The following is a 20430-nucleotide window of genomic DNA, read 5'->3' on the forward strand; positions in this document are numbered from 1 at the left end:
GTGATGAAGCTGTGTCCTGGGAAGGATATTGCAGGACATCTGTCGCGAGATCTTCCTCATTGTTAAGTAGATCGCAACATCCAAAATCTCATTTTGTTCCTCATTGCCTGTTAAAGTACAAACATCAGAGGATTCATTGTCAGCGCTATTTATTTGTAATCCACAGAACAACCTTTCCATTAGGGAGATTCAGATCACCATGAAAGTACCTGAGCAGAGATCGATGGAAGAGCTGGAACTGCTTTTAGTTGTACTGAGATCTTTGCTGAGCTTCAGACACTACAGCAAGTCCTACCAGCTTTTGCTGGCAAAAATAATGAGATATGAACGGTAGGTGAGCAATATAGAGACACTAGCGACCAGGGGATTGGACATACCCTTCTAACAAAGGGTTTGGGTGCGAGCTGTATTGGCGTAGAGTGCTTTGTTCCACTCACACTCTGTATCGGAGCCTGCTAACTACACTGTCAGCTCAAATGGGAGTTGGTAACTTATGTTCTCCGAATGAGTCTACTTCCTATTTTAGGATTCCCAGCGATGATTCAAGGAGGCAGGAACGTGGATTTTGTGTCACAGATAAACATCAACCTCCTGCCCCAGCCCCGCCCCACAAGGCTGTGCGGTCTCTAGATCCAATCTTGGATCAATTTAGTGGGAAGATTCCACTTGAATGTAATTAGGCAAGCTTGGGATGATCTGATAAACCTACCCCGGAAGACCATGGACCAGCAGGTTTCAAAACTGGCTGACCTTTATATCCAACCACAGAGTAAATAATGAACCACTCTAACTCACTGGGGTATCCCCAGGCATCAGTATTCAGCCCAAATTGTACTAATGCTCAATGGTGGTACAATAATAGGTGTGGAGCTGTCATTGGCACCCACTCAGGACTAATTAGGCACATAATACTCTGTCACTGGATTGCTGCTTGACCAACATAATATTGGAGTGGAGAAAGTAACTCAGATGAGCCCTAAGGTTTGCTCAGGCAACTCTGCCCTCAAGCTCATCACTGATTTTCATTCTGATATTCAATCCACCGTTGCTGGTCCCGTTTTCCTGCCTCCAAGGCTCTATGCTGTGGAATTCCCTCCCTAAACCTCTGCCCCTCTCGCCCTCTCCTTTGAAATTCTCCTACAAGCCTACCCCTTGGCCCTGTGGCCTGCCTCAGTCTCAGAATGTTGTTATCCATAATGCTCATTCAGCATTGTAGCCATTGTTCAAAATAAATGCTGCACAATGGCAGTGGTTACATGCACAATTGGCTCAGAGAATGGCCATGTGGCAAGAGAAGGGGAAGGAAAGGAAGGATAATGGGGAAGCAAGGAAGAAAAAATGTCGGCATGATATTGACGGCTTTTGTGGCACATTCCCTAGGTTCAGGAGGAGGAGGGTGATAACAAGGAAAGGGGATCCTGCACACAGTTTCTACTTCATCTACTCTGGAGGTGTGAGCTTCACCACAGACCAGGATGGGAGCAGTGCGTTTAAGGAAGAACAGCAAGCTGATTTGCGGAAGGGTGCCAGGTTTGGAGTGAGTATTCCCAGTGTGTTTTCCTGTGGAGTTATGGAATTCACTGTGTTTGTGTGTCCCTGAATATTATGGAGACAGGGAATTCACTGGGTGTGTGTCCTGAACATTACAGAGGTGGGGAATTCTGTGTGTGTGTGTGTGTGTGTGTGTGTGTGTGTGTGTGTGTGTGTGTGTGTGTGTGTGTGTGTGTGTGTGTGTGTGTGTGTGTGTGTGTGTGTGTCCCTGAATATTATGGAGATAGGAAATTCACTGGATGGAGACAGGGAATTCACTGTGTATGTCCCTGAAATTACAGAGATAGGGAATTCACTGTATGTGTGTGTCCCTGATTATTATGGAGACAGGGATTTCACTGTGTGTGTGTCCCTGAATACTATGGAGATAGGGATTTCACTCTTATCAAAATATGGCTGAAATTAGGAATTCCCTGGGTTTGTAATCCCAGTGATGGCGGCTGAGGAGTTTACTGAAAGTAAAGATAAAAAGCAGTTTGTGTGCAACACCCATCAAGAGCCGCTGCCTCACAGTACCAGAAAGTACAATCCTGAATGAGAGTTCGCTGGGCATGGATTGGCAGCCTTCCTGAATGACCTCCAGTGGCTGACATTGCCGACATGACTTGAGTAACTCGGAAGTGTCCTGTTTGCTTCAGGTTCAGGGACCTCATGAAACCCATTGGTTCCCCTTGCAGGAGATTCCTGTGCTTAAGTGCTTGCGAAGGAACTTCACTGCTGTCTGTGTGGAGGACACTGAGCTGTTGGTTGTGGACAAAGAGGACTTCTTTGCAAATAAGCTTGACCAGGTGTTGGTGGAGGAGGCACATCATCGCTTTATTTTTTTCAGGTAGAGTCATTCCCCCAATTTTATGTTGACTGTTTTTTACCAAGCTAAAAACAAACGTAGAGTGTTTCTTGAGTGATGTGGTCTATTCTGAGATGGTTTACAAAGGAGATAAAAAGCAGTTTGTGTGCAACACCCATCAAGAGCCGCTGCCTCACAGTACCAGATACCTGGGTTCAATCCTGACATCAGATGCTGTCTGTGTGGAGTTTGCATGTTCTTTCTATGACCGCATGAGTTTCCTTTGGGTGCTCCGGTTTCTTCCCACATTCCAAGGCGTGCAGGTTGGTGTGTGGTAGAATCTGGGGGTAGTTGATGGGAATGTGGGAAGAATAAATGGATTAATGCAGATTAGTGTAAATGGGTAAAGGGGATGATGGACAATGGAACTTGGTGGGGGGATGGAGATGGGACGATGGGAGGGGTGAACAAGGGGAGAAGATAATTAGGTGGACAGGTGTGTGTGTGTGTGTGTGTGTGTGTGTGTGTGGGAAGAAAACACCAGCCCCAACAAGGTCTTGTGACCTGTAATGCTCTCTGAAGCAACAGTAGCTGAAAGATTCAATCGTAACTGAAAGAAGAGATTGGAATAAATGGGAAGTGAAATGGTCAATCTTTCGGGTTGGAACTGACAGAGTCACAGACCCAAAGCATCGACTGTTTCTCTTCCCACAGATGCTGCCTGACCTGCTGAGTGTCTCCAGCATTCCCTGTTTTTTTTATTTCAGATTTCCTGTTTTTTTTATTTCAGATTTCCAGCATCTGTAGTTTCTTTGATTTTCATTTACAGATGGGAATAAGTATTTGCAAAGGGGAAATTTGAGGAAAGAAGAGGAGTGGAACTAATTGGATGGCTCTTTCAGAGAGCTGGCATGAACTTGATGGGCCAAAAGTCTCCTTCCTGTGCTGTATGATTCTATGATTCCACGAGCAGCCTGCACTGTCTCAAAGGTTATGGAGTCTGCTCTTGCCTTTGCATTTCCCATTTTCTGGACCAACATTTGGAGCTTGTGGGACTAGAAGCTGCCAGTGTGACCATTCCCCTCACCCACCCTCACGACCAGTCCATCACCTCCCTCTAGTTCCTCATCTCCTTCCCTTTAATTCCATGGTCCACTGTCCTCTCCTATCGGATTCCATCTTCTTCAGCCCTTTCCCTCTTCCACCTATCACTTCCCACTCCCCCCTCCCCCACCTACCTACCTTCCCCCTCCCACCTGGACTCACCTATCACCCGCCAGCTCATCCTCCACCCCTTCCCTCCACCCTTTTATTCTTTCCAGTCCTGATGAAGGGTCTTGGCCCGAAACATCATATCCCTCCATAGATTCTGCCTGACCTGCTGAGTTCCTCCAGCATTTTTTGTGTGTTGCTCCAGATTTCCAGCATCTGCAGAATCTCCTGTGTTGCCAGTGTGACCCTATTGGTACATAAACCCCAAATTTAGATAGCCCAAGATTTGGAGATATTCATAGCTCAGGAAGTATCCAGATTCAGGAGAGTGCTTGGCTGATGGTTAGACCTCTCTTGAACACTGAGTCTAGTCCATTTTTTTATTGAAATGTAACCACAGCTTCACTTATTCTTCCAGATCACTCAATCTTCTGCAGTCACTGCCTGACAGTTCCATCGAGGTCCTATCCGACCATTCAACAACAGAAGAGTTCCTCTATGGCCAGGTTATTCCACACAATATGGACAACCTTATTTTTGTGACCAAGGTGAATTCTTAAATTAGCACCAAGCTCACCAGTTCCAAGACTTGGCCTGGTGCTTAAATGTACTGACTGAGGTCGGGGGTTAGATGCTGAATTTCCAGAACACACCTAGAACTGTGATGGCTGATGTTGGATGCTTCGTTTTATTTATAATTAGATATTCTGTCTATTTTTCAGGATTTATATGGGTTCCTGAAATACTGTCAAGTGCCTATGATTACATTAAAAATACAGTCCATGCAACGGAGCTCAACATCTGCTTAAAAGATTGTACGAACAATTATGATAGGGACTTGTAATTGTTAAAGCTTTGAGCTGTCATAGTGATTGAATCTTTCCCAAAGCAAACCTTCCTTCAGATTGGTAGTTCACACATATTTGTTTTGCCTCTGTTGTCATCCTATCCCCAGCAGGCTTCTCTTTGTATCGTTGTGTCCAATTACCTAAAACAGCAATCAGTATCCATGAGAAAGTCACTTCCCTCCCTAACCACCTCTTTTACAGTTGGGCTAAACCCATATTCTTTCTACTTTTCCTGCTGATACCTTGCTTTGTATCATTCAATACTGGTTTCATAGTCTCGCTGAGCACAGAAGGGGGCCACTTGGTACATCATACCTGTGCTAGCTCATTGTCATGACAGTTTAGCCAGTCCCACTTTTTCGATCATTTTGCCAGACACTTGCCAGTTAATCCAATCTCCTTTGAAATGTTACTAATGAATCTGCTTGCACCTGCCCTTGAGCCAGTTTTGGACCAATTTTGGAGATAATTGGTTGGAGATAATGACCGGAAATTCTTCTTCAGCCACTTACCTTAAACACACAATATGGAGACAGCTGCGCTTTGTGCTCCGTTCTGAAACTTGGTGATTGGAAGCATGTTGGAAGTGGATTACTATATGGTAGTATATTCATGTTTAACACAAGCAGCTGAGGTTCATAGAGCCATACAGCACAGAAACAGACCCTTCAGCCCACTGAGTCGATGTTGACCATTAACCACCCATTTACACTACATAGAACAGTACAGCACAGGAACAGGCCCTTTGGCCCACTGAGTCGATGTTGACCATTAACCACCCATTTACACTACATAGAACAGTACAGCACAGGAACAGGCCCTTTGGCCCACTGAGTCGATGTTGACCATTAACCACCCATTTACACTACATAGAACAGTACAGCACAGGAACAGGCCCTTTGGCCCACTGAGTCGATGTTGACCATTAACCACCCATTTACACTACATAGAACAGTACAGCACAGGAACAGGCCCTTTGGCCCACTGAGTCGATGTTGACCATTAACCACCCATTTACACTACATAGAACAGTACAGCACAGGAACAGGCCCTTTGGCCCACCATGTCTGCACCAACCAAATTAAACGAATCCCATCTGCCTGCACGTGGTCCTTATCCCCCTACTCCCTGCCTGGTCACGTGCCTGTGTAAGCGCCTCTTAACCATTGCTATTGTATCTGCTTCTACCACCTCCCCTGGCAGCAAGTTCCAGACACCTACCACACTCTGCGTAAAAAAACTTGCATCACAAAATCTCCTTTAAACTTTCCCCCCTCTCACCTTAAACCTCTGCCTCCTAGTATTTGACACTAATCCTACACTAATCCCATTGTTATTCTCCCCACATTCCCATCAACTTCCCCAGATTCCACCACTCACCCATACGCGAGGAGCAGTTTTACAGCGGCCAAATAACCTACCCCAACCCGCACGTTTGTGGGACGTGGAAGGCAACCGGAGCACTCGGAGAGACCCCATGGCCACAGGGAGAGCGTGCAAACTCCACACACACAGAAGCGAAGGTCAGGATCAAACCAGAGGCAATGGCTCTACCAGCTGCTCCACTGTTCGGTTGCTTCTCATGGTTGTTTTGTTCTTGTGGCGATAGCTCCTGCTATGTGGGTGGTTAATGGTCAGCGCGGACTCTGTGGGCCGAAGGGCCTGTTTCCCTGCTGTATGATTCTATGAACCTCAGCTGCTTGTATTAAGTACAAGTACACTAACATATACACTTGTTCCTCACTTTCCCGCCTTCCTTTGAAATCACTGAACTGTGCTTCAATTAAGTCTCAATGAGCCTGTGTTGAGAACTACCAAGCTTATTACTCAGAGAACATTAAACCAACCTGCCATTCATGAACCCATGTTACATCGCAGAGGTTGTAATCTCTTGCAGGCTCTTTCTAAGCTCTCAAAGCTGCTGTCATCCATGGTTCAGTGGGTAGCACCTAGGCCTCTGAGTCAGAAGACTGGGGATTTAACTCACTCCAGAGACTTAAATCCAGGGGCCGAGACTCCCATTGCATAGCCGCACCTTCAGAGACATTCAACCGAGGCCTCACCAAATCGTTCAGGTGGATTTAAGAAATCGCGTGACACCATATTGAAGGGTGGGGGAGTTGTCCCAGATGACTTGTCCACTCTTTGCCCTTCAAGCAACATCTCCCAAAATAGATTTGTGGGTCATTGTTACACCCCTCTTGGTGCAACTTTGCAAGATTCTGGAGTGAGGCTTGAACCCATGAACCTCTTGTGGGATTGTGGACCTGGAGTGGTGGGTGAAGCTATGGATGGGAAGCAGTGCAGCAGACCTTTGTGTTTATTCAGAGGTTTGCGTGGTCAATGGTAAGAGTGATTGACAGCCTGATTGACAAGCCAGCAGCTGGTTGGGTGGGCAGGGTGGTGAGAAGCTGGTGAAGAGATTGTCATTGTGGGTGCAGCCATAAGTGTGATCCCTGAGCACCGCAGGCGGTGGCTGGGATCTCCAGTCACTGGAGAGTTGATGGTGCCAGTGAGGGAGAGAGATCGCTGTCAGATATCAGAGGAATGGGGGTTCACAATATAGACCACCCCCGCGTTACGGCAATCTGGTCATAGAAATTTGTCCTTACGGAATTCACAGATCACTACCAAAAAATCTGGGATATGGAATAATGAACAAAAACTCCTACAAAATTCATGTGGAAAAAAACATAAAATTTAACTGTTTTCAACTTGCGTTTCTTGACACAAGTTCAGATGACGCGGCTTCGTGTTACGGAAGATTGCAATACATTTTCCAGGAACACAACCCTCCCCCTCCGTAATGCGGGGTCGCCTGTGTAACCTTGTTGAGCTGAGGAAAGAACGACTGGTTCGCCTTGTCGGGCCTTGCCCGTTCTTTTTTACCTGCTGACTTTCCCAAGGCCCCAACCAACACGAGTTAAACATGAAACATTTGCTAAAGTGTCTCCCTCTTTAAAAGCCTTTCTCTTTAAAAGGTACAAGTGACAGTTCCTGAAGGTGATTGGTTGCCTGCTGCTTGTCCCAGCTCCATTATAGGCTGGTTTGGATGCCTGCTTTATACTGTTAACATTCCTCACTTCCCCCACCCCCCGCCCCACCAGCCCCAAAACCCCCATATTTGGCGGTTCATACCTCCCTCCCCCAGGGCACCTCTCTGATTACCTCTGTCCGTCTGCAGGGCCGCTTTGTGATACTGCGACTAGTGGATCTCTCTCGGTGTCATTCCTACCACAGGTTCATTGCCCAGGAGCTGCCCTTCATCAAAAACATCTACAAAGGCACAGAGTCAATTGGTAAGAACTGGGGACAGTTGATTGCACTGGGAGCTGCTCTGTGAATGACCTTTGTTGGTGGAATCATCTGCGCTTTTCTTTTTCAATCTTTTTATTAGTTTTCAAATTAATACAGATTGATATGTAGCATCAATATTTATACATGTAATACAAAGAGATCAGGATAGCAATCATAGCATAGATAATCATAAAGACCAATAAAATACAAAAAAATCTGTAGATCCAACGATCTCTTAGTAAATAAATATAATATAAAAGAAAGGAAAGAAAAAGATTTATTATATAAATTTAAAAAACCCAAATCAATAAGAAAAATTGTAAACAATATAAACTAAACTAAACAAAAAAAAAACAAAAAAAAGAAAAAAAAACTGGGCTAAAATTTCTCAGTAAAAACAGAGCAATATTATGCCGCCAACTCCGTTCCTCCAAGTTGGAAAGTTATTGAAAGGGGATCTACATCATGTAAAAATATTGAATAAATGGACTCCAAATATCTTCAAATTTAAGTGAAGGATCAACAGTACCACTCCTAATTTTTTCCAAGTTTGAACATGATATAGTTTGAGAAAACCATTGAAAAGTAGTAGGGGGTATTGGATCCTTCCATTTAAGCAAAATGGATCATTTGGCCATTAATGTAACAAAAGCAATCATACGGTTAGCAGAAGCAGATAAATGGCCAGACTCTATCCTTGGTAATCCAAAAATTGCAGTGATAGGGTGAGGTTGTAAATCAATCTTCAATACATTTGAAATAATGTTAAAAATCTTTCCAATGTTTTTCCAAAAGCGGACAGGACCAAAACATATGTGTCAAAGAAGCCACATTCGATTTACACCTATCACATATAGGATTTATATGGTTATAAAAATGAGCTAACTTATCTTTGGACATATGGGCCCTGTGGACTACCTTAAACTGTATCAACGAGTGTCTGGCACACATTGAAGATGTATTAACTAAATGAAGAATTTTCTTCCAAGTCTCTATAGGTATAGATGTCTGGAGTTCACTTTCCCATTCATTCTTAATTTTGTCTAATGATTCTAGACGTATTTTCATAATTAAATCATAAATTATCGCTATCAAGCCCTTCTGATAAGGATTAAGACCTAAAATTTTTTCCGTAGTTTCAATTTTGTAAGGTGTCGGAAAAGAGGGTATAGTAGGTTTTAAAAAATTTCTAATCTGCAAATATCGAAAAAAGTGTGATCTAGGCAAATTATATTTATTAGACAATTGTTCAAAAGATGAAAAACAGTTATCAATGAATAAATCACGAAAACATACCATTCCCTTCCTTTTCCATATGGAAAAAGCTGAGTCAACTCTGGATGGATGAAAGAAAAAATTAGATTGAATGGGACTTGACAAATTAAACTTATTCAATCCAAAAAATTTACAAAATTGAAACCATATTCGTATTGTATGTTTAACAATTGGGTTACTTGTATGTTTACTTAATTTGGTAAGTGCAAAAGGGAGAGAAGCACCTAAAATAGAAACTAATGAAAATTCAAGAACTGATTGGTGCTCAAGGCATACCCATTTGGGGCATTGAATTACATCAAAATCTTGTATCCAAAAAATTAAATATCTGATATTAATTGTGGGCATGCTATGTTGGCGCCAGAAGCATGGCGACACTTGCGTGCTGCCCCCAGAACACTCTACGCAAAAGATGCATTTCACTGTGTGTTTCAATGTACATGTGACTAATAAAGACATATTGTCTTATCTTATCTTATTTGATGGTGATGACACTGTCGAACTGACAGGCCACAGTCAAATGGTGTTGGTAATCGCTCTGAAAATTGCCAAAGGGATTGGCTGAATTTGTTTAAAGTTTGAGACCAATTTACCCTTTGAATAAGTTGTCCTGGGTCTTCTAACTGATTTAAAGATTTCCTTGCTGGGAGCTGCTGTGAAGTAGGTGTATTTCATTCTTTTTAATGACAGCTACTTTTAAGGTCGACAAAAGGTTGCTGAACTTAACGAGTCGAAGAGCTTCATTGTACCAGCATCAGAAACACTCGTCTGGCCTGTCTAAGAAGAGAGAACACCTGCGGAGTCTTTCTGAGACCTTTAAACAACACCGTTCAAGCACCAACAAGAGAGATGGTGAAGCTTCTATTCTAAGTGGTTCCTTTGCGATGCTGGAACCAACCCCTTCTGGCTCAAGGCAAAATGTAACAGTGGAACAGTGGAAACTGCAAAAAATGGGCAGGTACACTTGTCTATGTAACTTCTGCCATTTGACAATTCATCATTAATGCAAGTGTAACATTTATATAAAGTGCTGAAGCCTCCAATGCTGCCTCGCAGAAGATTTGACCCCACAAGCCATTTAAGTAATATTGAGGTAGGTTTTATTAAGCGTTTTAGAGGAGGAGAGAGAACTGCAGGTCTAGGAAGTCCAAGGGTTCAGGACAGGAAATGCTGTCATTGTTTAGGACAGAAACAGAAAATGCTGGAAAATCTCAGCGGGTCAGGCAGCAACTGTGGAGAGAGAAATGGCTAATGTTTAAACCCTGCTGAGGTTTTTCCAGCATTTTCTGTTTTTGTTTCAGATTTCCAGCATCTGCAGTTGTTTTTAATGATTTTCCTTCTTCTGGGTTTAAATCTTGAGTAACCAAAGGTACTGCCATCAGAGATAGAACATAGAACAGTACAGCACAGGAACAGGCCCTTTGGCCCGCAATGTCTGTGCCAAACATGATGCCAAATTAACCTAGTCCAATCTGCCTGCACATGGTCTGTGTCCCTCCGTTCCCTGCCTATTCATGTGCCTGTCTCAATGCCTCTTAAATGTTGCTACTCTACCTGCTTCCACCACATCTCCAGCAGCATGTTCCAGGCACCAACCACTCTCTGTGTAAAAAAAACTTGCCTCGTAAATCTCCTTTAAATGTTCTGCCTCTCACCTTAAAGCCCTCTGGCATTTGACATTTCCACCCTGGGGAAAAAAGTCTGACTATCTACCCTAGGTACGCCTCTCATAGTTTTATATACTTCAATCAGGTCACCCCTCAGCTTGCAACACTCCAGAGAAAACAACTCAAGTTTGTCCAACCTCTCCTTATAGCTGATACTCCCTAATCCAGGCAACATCCTGGTGATCTTTTTAACCCTCTCCAAAGCCTTCACATCCTTCCTGCTATGGGGCAACCAGAATGGCACACCACAGAGGGAAGGAAATCTGGGTTAATAAAGAGGCCATAGTTGGGAGAGCACAGCGACCTTGGAGGGTTGTGGGCCTGGAAGAGGTTTCGTGAGGAGAATGAGCTTTGGATTTGAGAAGGACAGTTCAGAACATTTTCTTAATGGCTAGAGACTAGAAACTGTGGAGGAACAAAAGGATTTGGGTGTCCGTGAACGATAATGGCTAGAAGTTAATGCACAGGATCAAAGGGCATTGAAAAGCTGGATGGCTGATCTTTATGTTGAAAAGAAGGTGTGGAAGTAATGCCCAGTGGTACAGGGCCTTGGCAGATTCTGCCTTGAGTTGTGAGCTTCAGTGAATATATCTGAAAGGCACAGTGCAGTTGACCAAAAATTAAAAACGGACTTAAATCTACACCATCTGGACATGTTGGTTAAATTTGGCTTGTACTCTCTTGGGTGTAGGGTAACAGGTGACCAAATAACGACGTTCAAAATGATCAGTCTTGAGATTATGGAGTGACTTTCAGAGCCTTCCAAAGCCCTTTGCAGCCAATGAAGGATGTTTGAAGTGTAGTCACCAGAGCGGGAAATACAAGCAGCCAATTTGCACGGGGCAACATTTGTAACCAGATGGTCTCATTTAGAAACATTAGGCATAGAGGCATAGAGAGATACAGCACAGAAAACGGCCCTTTGGTCCACCGAGTCCGCACCAGCCGTCAACCACCCATTTACACTAATTCTACCCTCATCCATTTTATTCTGCCAACATTCCCATTAACTCTCCCCAGATTCACCACCCACCTACACACTAGGGACAACTTACAGTGGTCAGTTAACCTAATGACGCACACGTCTTTATGACGTGGCAGGAAACCAGAGCACCCAGAGGAAACCCACGCCATCACAGGGAGAACGTGCAAACTCCACACAAACGGCACCGGAGGTCAGGATTGAACTTGGGTTTCTGGTGCAGTGAGGTAGCGGCTCTTCTAGCTGTGCCACTGTACAGCCACTGCGGTTAGGAGTCCAGTGATATTTCCTGCTTTGTTGTTCGGGAGTTATGGGATCTACCTTGCCTGAGAACACAAACCTTGGTTTTACATTTCACTCAAAGGGCAGTACTTCTGAAAACCCAGTTTGGCCAGTGTCAGGCCAGATCTTTGTGCTCATGTCTCCAGAGTGGGATTCAAACCCAGAGCCTTCTGACCGTGTAGCATTACTGCTGGCCAAGGCTGACACAGTTGCTGTGAAACTGCGAACAAGCAGACAAAATCTTAAAATTGGAGCTCAAGTATTTTGAGTGATTTTTTAAAAGGATGCATGTAAGGTGATAGGAATCTGGAACTCACTCCTTCAATAAGGCTGTGGATACCAGATCAACTAAATTTAGGGAAATGGAACTAAGGTACAGATTAGTCATAAACAATCGGGCTTGAGGGTCAGGTGGCCTTAGTTACCACACTCCCATTTACTAATCTTCCTTAAATCACTCACTGGTCAGATTAATTGACAGAGAAGTGGCCGTAGGTTAATCTACAGATCAAAGTGTTTGTATTCCCATGAAATATTTCCCTATGCTTGCAGTGCCACCAGTGAACATTCCGAAGACATTCCATTGCCTTCAAGTAAGCCGACAAAGCAACCTTCTGCCGGCCACCATTCACAGCTTCCCAAAGCCCTGGCCGTCGCTGCCTACATGCGGATAGATTCGATTCTACCAGGAGAGGTCTTTGTAAGTTTTTACTGCGGTGTTCCCACTTTGAAAGTGTCCTGGGATCTCTGACAGATTAGAGAATAACGGTGTTCACCACTCCATAACTATTTATCGTCAGCAAAACCCACAGTGGCAGAGAATCAAAGAGATAGGCAGCATGGAAACAGGCCCTTCAGCCCACCGAGTCCGTGCCGACTATCAGCCACCCATTTTTCACAAGGGCCAATTTGCAGCAGCCAATTTGCAGTGGCCAATTAACCTCCTGACTAGCACATCTTTGGGATGTGGGAGGAAACTGGGGCACGCAGATGAAACCCATGTGGTCACAGGGTGAACGTGCGAACTACACAGAGCTGGAGGTCAGGATTGAACCTGGGTCTCTGGCACTGTGAGGCAATTGCTCTCAGCTGTGCCACTGTGCCATTTTACTGGACAATGTATCTTTGAGTGGGGTTGAGTTCCTACTGTTATTGAGCCTACAGTTTTGGTCACACCTCCACAGCTAACCTCATGCAGTTTGTTAATCCCACTTGTTTCATCTTGGTCCATCCTGTGGAAAGTGCCCTAGGACTGTTCCACAGTCTCCCAGAAGCACAGGCTGATCTCCAGGGTGTGGCAGCACTCAAACCCAGGAGATAAACCACCACAGCTGTAAAAATGTCATGGTTTTTAACAACGTCCTCTGAATGCATTTGTATAGTAAATCTCAAATGATCCTTAATCTGATTATTCAGAAATCCCGATGGTTTGGAATCTGGGACCTTTCATCAGAGTTGGGGAAGAGAAAAAAACAAGTTGGTTTTAGGTAGCAGAGAAGATCAGGGAGGGGGATGCATAGAGCAAAGGGAATATCTCTGATAGGGAGAGACCAGATGGCTTAAATGGGACTGTTAAGTAGCATTTAAAATCAGAGTAAGCTTCTTTTCTGTGTAACCCAAGAGGGGTTAGTAACTGTAAAGCAGATGCCTTGGGTGTAGCTCTACTCGAACAGTTTGGCTAAAGGTATGGTTCACCACGATGAATGGGCTTCAGTACCACATTTAGATGTTATCCACTCCCATAAGATTGAGCTGTTTATATCACAAGGAGCATTGAATCATAGAGTTATGGATACAGATCCTTCAGCGCAACTTGTCCATGTCGACCAAGGTGCCTTCCTGAGCTAGTCCCCCTTGCCTGCATTTGGCCCATAACACTCCAAACCTTTCCTATCCATGTACCTGTCCAAAGGTCTTTTAATTTCAATTCAGTTTGATTGGCTCGGGTGAAAGTGGAGGCCAAAACAGAACCTCATCTTGAAGCATCTGCCTGAAGATAGTTGTGCGTTGTCCAATCGCACCACTTGCACTCCCACAGGGGTTCATTACTGATGAGTATCGGGATGTGCTGGAGTTTGCCCTCACCCCTCCATTAGTGATTTAATTGACCAGCCATTCGCGACTGGCTGTGGCAGGACTGGGCTGGGTGCTTTCCTCTCTCCATGGCATGCTGCCTTCACCACTGTGGCCCAAGATGTAACTTCTCCAGGTTGGCATGTTATTTTGAGATGAGCTTGAACCCTCGAACCAAGGTTGGGATCCCAGTTTGCATTCACAAGTGAGGGATATACCAAGTTGACAAGTTGCTGTGGAATACAGTTCTGTGGTGCTGAGGTCTACAACGTCTTCCATTAAAAGCTGCCTGGTTTTTGATAAAAGATGGATGCCTCATCTTGGATCCCATTTAACACAATGGCAGCGCCACACAGAGACTGGGTAGGCTGGGCTTGTTATTCCTTGGAGCCGAGAAGGTTGAGAGGGGACCTGGTGGGGGATACAGAATTATGAGGGACATAGATAGGGTAAATAGTGAGGAGCTTTTCCATTAGCAGAGCTGCCTACAACCCAAGAGCAGAGGTTTGAGCTAAAGGGGATGGGGTTTGGAGGGCATTTGAGGAACTTTTTAATCCAGAGGGTGGTTGGAATCTGTAATATACTGTCCAAGAGAGTGATGGAGGCAGCGACTCTCACAGAATCCAGGAAGTATTTAGACTTGAAGCCCCATGGCATAGAAAGCTATAGGCCAAGTGCTGGGAAATGGATTGGTGTGGATAGGTACTTGATGGCTGGCACAGAACCAGTGCGCTGAAGGGCCTGCATGACTCTTCAACTCTATGCTTGATGTTTCCGCCAACAGACTGAGTGTCCTAACACCATGTCTGTCTTCTGCCTACAGGGCCTGCGGCAATACTTTAAGCCCAATAACCTTAAGGATAAGCGAACCTTCAGCATCAAGAGCGTAGGCACCAAGATTGTAAGGATTGACATGGAGACTTTTGCTGAAATAGCTGACAACAAAACACTGCAAAAAGTCAGGAAGCTGCAGTCTGTTTACCCCAGGTAAGTGAAAGGATACAGCGGGGATGGCTGATGGGCTGGTGGGGAAGGAGCCCATCACATACAGAGCGATGGAAGAATGCCAGTGAGGCATCGTGCACCATGGTTCACATCAGTGACTGACCAGATGGTGACTGGTCTGCCACTGCAGGAAGGTCCAAAGGGAACTTCCTGACAAGGAAGGAGGGATTGAACAAAAGTCAGATATTAAGTGCACAGTTTAGTGCATTACACAAGTGCACAGTAGAAGTACATGGTGCTTAAATCTCCCCCAGAGTAGCAAAATGGACTAAAATTATCCGTCATTAAGCTACAGGGATCAAAGGAACATTATTTTTTATATTCAATCAAGGGATGTGGGCTTCTCAGGCTGAGCCAGCATTTGCCCATCCCTAGTTGCCCTTGAGAAAGCAGTGTTGAGCTGCTTTCTTGAACCACTGCAGTCCTTGAGGTGTGGGTGTCCCCACAATGCTGTTAGGGAGGGAGTTCCAGGGTTTTGACCCAGCGACGGTGAAGGAACGGTGATATATTTCCGCGTCAGGATGGTGTGTGGCTTGGAGCAACTTCCAGGGGGTGGTGTTCCCATGTTTTTGCTCCCCTTGTCCTTCCAGCCGGTAGAGGTCATGGGTTTGGAAGGTGCTGTCCATGGAGTCTTGGTGAGTTGCTGCAGTGCATCCTGTAGATGGGACAAACTGCTGCTACCATCAAGTCAAGTCGAGTTTATTATATCATATGTCAGGTACAATGAAAAACTTATTTGCAGCAGCATCACAGGTACACAGCATCAGATAAGCATTCATAAGAAAAACATAAATTAAACATAAATTATACACAATTTTTACTGTGTATCCAGTGGTGGAGTGAGTGAATGGTTGTGGATGGGGTGCCCCTATCAAGTGGGCTGCTATGTCCTGAATGGTGTTGAGCTTCTTGAGTGTTGTTGAAGCTGCACTCGTCCAGGCAAATGGAGAGTATCCCATCACACTCCTGACCTGAACCTTGTAGATGGTGGACAGGCTTTGGGGAGTTGGGAGGTGAGTTACTTGCTGCAAGATTCCTAGCCTCTCACCTGCTCTTGTGGCCACGTTGTGTATGTGGCTACTCCAGTTCAGTTTCTGGTCAAATTGAGGATGCTACACAGTCCCTCAAACATCTTCCTCCATTGTACCTGATCTGTATGGTTACCTGCCTTGGTTCTATCATCCTACAACCAACTACCTTCCCTCAATCCCAGTTGTGAGGTTTTCAAAGAAATTTGGAAGGTGGAAAATGAAGGTCTGCCAATTGTCGGGGAGGCCAGAATTAGAGCCACACAGATAAGATAATCACTAAAATATCCAACCAGGGGAAGCATCAGAGAGCGGTGAGAATGTGGAACCATTACCAGAGGGAGGAGTTGATTCCAACAGTGAAGGAGCAAGGAGAAACCGGGTGAGGGGAGATAGGGTGAGTCAGGTGGAGGATATACAGGGATGGACCCGTTGGTGTCAATGACTGAGACTCATGGATTCACAGGGAAATACAGCATGAAACAGGCTCTTCAGCCCACCGAGTCCATGCTGACCGTCAACCACCTGTTTAAACCAATCCCTATTTTTTTATATACATCCCACATTCCCATTAACTGCCCCCCCCCCAAATTCTATCGCTCACCTACACACTGGAGGCAATTTACGGCGGCCAGTTAACGTACCAACCTGCACATCTTTGGGATGTGGGAGGAAACCCACACGGCCACAGGGAGAAAGTGCAACCTCCACACAGACAACACAGGAGGTCAGGATCGAACCGGGGTCTCTGGCACTACCCACTGCACCACTGTACCACCCTGTTTGCCAACTATATATTCATGTTTGTGATGTTATTTATGCCCTGAACTGGACAGCTCTCTGACAGGAGCCGCACCACATCACCGGCACCCTCTGCTTTGAACTCCTGTAAGCATCAGTTCATCTCCGTTCCTCTGACAACACTGACAGCCACCTTCACTCCCTTTTGCTTCCAGTGACGACGAGCTCTGTGAGCTCTTCATCAGAAGTAACTTCTGGAAAACCTTTAAGAAGGAGATGATTGCCAAGATCACCAGTGGTTCTCGCCGACTTTCAACTGTTGGGAAAGCTCCATTGTCGGGACAAGGGGAGGCCGTGTATGAGATTGACAAAACTGGCCTTCTGAACCTTCCCGAGATTGCCAGCAATCCACATTCCATTTTCTCAAAGCCTCCATACTATGTAACTCCTGTTATAAGGGTGAAGGAAGATGAAGACTTCAAATTACCAGAAATAGATCTGCAGTTGATACATGGAGTGGAAAAGATCCCATCTAATTTAAAGCACGTGTTATTCTGAGCAGGTCCCTGGTGTTCCGATTCACTCTTTTGCTTCCTTGGGACGTAGAATGTTTTAGTTTGTTGCCATTACTTCTGTAGTGTTTCATTTTCTTTCTCCTTAACACAGTATTCTCTGTAGGATCTTCTGCAGGGATTTTTCCCACATTCTTTGTTCTTTCATACATTTGGCCCCTATTTTGCATAAACCTTCTACAATTATAAAGACACAGTACCATAAAGAACCTACAGCTACAAAGGCCCAGTGCCATTAAAATCCATAGCCATTCAAACCTAATGTCATTCGGACCCAATGCAAAAGATCCAAGCCACTAAAATACAAAGTCATAGATCCAATATGATAAAACACAGTAATTTAGACATTGTCAGAATGATGCAATACCCCAGACACGAAAGATATAGACCCACCGTTAGGGCCATAAACACTCAATGCAATAAAGGCCCAATTGCATAAGACCCAATGATGCAAACTCAAAGGCCCAGTACCTTAAGTTTGAATGGTATGAGATCCAATGATATAAAGCCCAATATCATAAAACAGTGCCATGGACTACGCTGTAAGACAAATGCCATAGACTCAATCATATAAACTCCATGGCTTAAGACCCAACACCTGAAGACTGAAATAACATGCACCTAGTGTCATAAAGATGCAAAGCAATAAGTTAAAATGCCATAAAATGCAATGCCATAAGACCCAATCATATAGATTCTGTGGATAGTAAGACCTAGTGCCTTAAGACCCAATAATATGAAACCTGCTCTGCAATGATACAATGGTATACATCAATAAGATCCAGTCATAAAGACCTATAGCTATAAGAGCGGAGTGCCTTAATGCCAGAGACCATAAGACCTGATGCCATAAGATCCAATGCAACTGCCCCAGTGTCAAATCATCGAATACTGTTAAAACCCAAGTCCATAAGCCCCAGTGCCATCAAAACTCAAAGTCAGAAAGATCCAATTCCACAAGGGCAAGATGACACAATATCAAAATGTTGTTGAAGACTTATTGTTACATAGATTCAATATCAGAAGGGCTCACTGTCATCCCACAGATGCATTAATCAAACGCTTTATTGCATTAATCAAAGGGACACTGTTCCTCTTTGTGGCACTAAGACAAGCTATTGGCAGAAAGCCTTTCAAAATTATCCTAAAACTGAATGGAAGGCCCTTCCTGGGATTATTGATTTTTCTTTTAGATGTTGGAGCCTGAACCCATTTCTGGTTAGATTTCAATGGGTTTGTTGGATGACACCAAATGAGGAAGTTGCCAGTAAAGATGTTGTAATGTTGGCAACGCAAAATAAACATTTAAAAAGCAGCTTACTCTGGTAAGTCATTTGCGAGATTGAGGTTATTGGCCCTATGTGAACTGTGGGAGCAGTAGGCAGCACCTCCAGGCACACTGCAGTCTCAACAGTGTATCTGCACCTGAGCCCTTGTACATAGGGATCCCAGAAAACCTTGGGTGGATCTGGATGGGGGTGGGGTTGGGTTTGCGGGGGGTGGGGGGTGGAGTGCAGGGTGAGAAAGCCACTGGTGGTGCAGATATATCAACACCCAGAATGTGCTTTGCAAATGAAACACAGGGGTGAAATAACTGAGAAGCTCTGGGGCTCGGGAGCTAAGCTGGATACAAGAAAAGCATAAGAACGTAAGAAAAACGGGAGCAGGAGTTGACCACCAGGCCCCTCATGCCTGCCACGCCATTCAGTATGATCATATTTGATCTGCCCCAGGCCTTAACTCCTCCGTGCTAGATCCCCACAGCCCTCGATCTCCCGATCCTTTAAAAATATATCTGCCTCCACTTTAAATACTTCTAATGACCTGGCCTCCACAGCACAGCTCACTGGGGCAGAAAATTACGGAGATTCACTTCCCTCTGAGAAAAGAAAGCCTTTTTATAAGATGGACTCTTGACCTCACAATCTCCCTCCTATGACCTTGCACCTTATTGCCTATCCGTGCTGCACTTTTTCTGTAGCTGTTCCATTTTATTCTGTTATTGTTTTACCTTGTACTCCCTTGATGCACTGTGTAATGAATTGACCTGTATGAACGGTATTCAAGACAAGTTTTTCACTGTACCTCGGTACATGTGACAATAATAAGCAAATTCAATTCCAATTCTAATTCCTATGCACCTCAGTTTTAAACGAACTGCCTCTTATTTTGTAGCTATGTCCCCTTGTACATGACTCTCCCACTAGTGGAAACATCTCAACATCTCCCCTGTCATGCTTCCTTAGGATCTTGTATGTTTTAGTAAGATCACCCCTTAGTCTTCTGATCTCTAAAGAATACAGACCTAACCAGTTGACAGGACAACCCTCTCCTACCAGGAATTAGCCTGGTGAATCTCCTTTAGTCTGCCTCCAATACATATCCTTTCTTAGGTAAGGAGACCAAAACCATGCACGGTATTCCAGGTGTGGCCTCACCAACACCCTGTCCAGTTGTAACAAGACCTCCAACTTGTACAGTGTGGTCCTAAAATTGGTGCAAAGGTCACAGTGTGCAATGATTAAAATGCAGCCAGAGCGCTGCCTTCTGGCCATTTGCAGAATAGCAGGAAGACAGCTGCACGAGCTGCAGTGTTCATTGGCTTATGGGGTAATGAGACTATGGGTAAGTTCACCCACTAACATTAAACATGCACACACATGAGTCTCCAGTGACCACCAGAATGTCTGGGAAAGGGTAATGTTGACCGGTGACTGCAGAAATGTTGCAGGGAATGGAGGGCCAGCTGAAACTTTGGGAGAGCAGGTGTGAGTGAGTGGAGAGAGGGGGTTGGGAGGGAGGGGAGTGAAGTGGGAAAGTGGAGGGAGCTGTGGTGGGGTGATATTGGAGACAGGACGACCTGTGATTGAGTTGATGGGCACCAGTGAGGCCGGGTGAAGTGTCATCAATGTGATTTGGGGAATTTTCGTGGAGGGAGAGTTTGAGAGAAGACAGGAGGGCAGTGAACTCAAACGGCGTAGAGTGGAAGTAGAGGTTGAAATTACTGAGGTGCAGAGGCTGAGGGAGAAAAGAACCAAAAATATCTCAGTGAGAGCATTTTTTCTGGTACTTTTTTTGATCATATTTCTTTGCAAGAAGGGCCATTCAGC

At 44.8% G+C, this 20430-nt stretch overlaps 1 protein-coding gene across 1 annotated transcript in view; it reads left to right on the forward strand.

The window, feature by feature from the left end:
- The window catches only part of LOC127567804 (cyclic nucleotide-binding domain-containing protein 2-like), a 29166-nt gene extending 11860 nt beyond the window's left edge, over positions 1-17306 (forward strand). The window contains exons 5-13 of the mRNA XM_052010927.1: positions 167-330; positions 1381-1537; positions 2229-2380; positions 3969-4098; positions 7583-7697; positions 9661-9928; positions 12454-12601; positions 14798-14961; positions 16964-17306. Coding sequence (XP_051866887.1) covers positions 167-330; positions 1381-1537; positions 2229-2380; positions 3969-4098; positions 7583-7697; positions 9661-9928; positions 12454-12601; positions 14798-14961; positions 16964-17306 — 1641 coding nt within the window. The remainder of the gene's footprint in view (positions 1-166; positions 331-1380; positions 1538-2228; positions 2381-3968; positions 4099-7582; positions 7698-9660; positions 9929-12453; positions 12602-14797; positions 14962-16963) is intronic.
- The last annotated feature ends 3124 nt before the right edge of the window (positions 17307-20430 follow it).

This window comes from Pristis pectinata, chromosome 1 (genome assembly GCF_009764475.1).
Source record: "Pristis pectinata isolate sPriPec2 chromosome 1, sPriPec2.1.pri, whole genome shotgun sequence".
NCBI classification, from domain to species: domain Eukaryota; kingdom Metazoa; phylum Chordata; class Chondrichthyes; order Rhinopristiformes; family Pristidae; genus Pristis; species Pristis pectinata.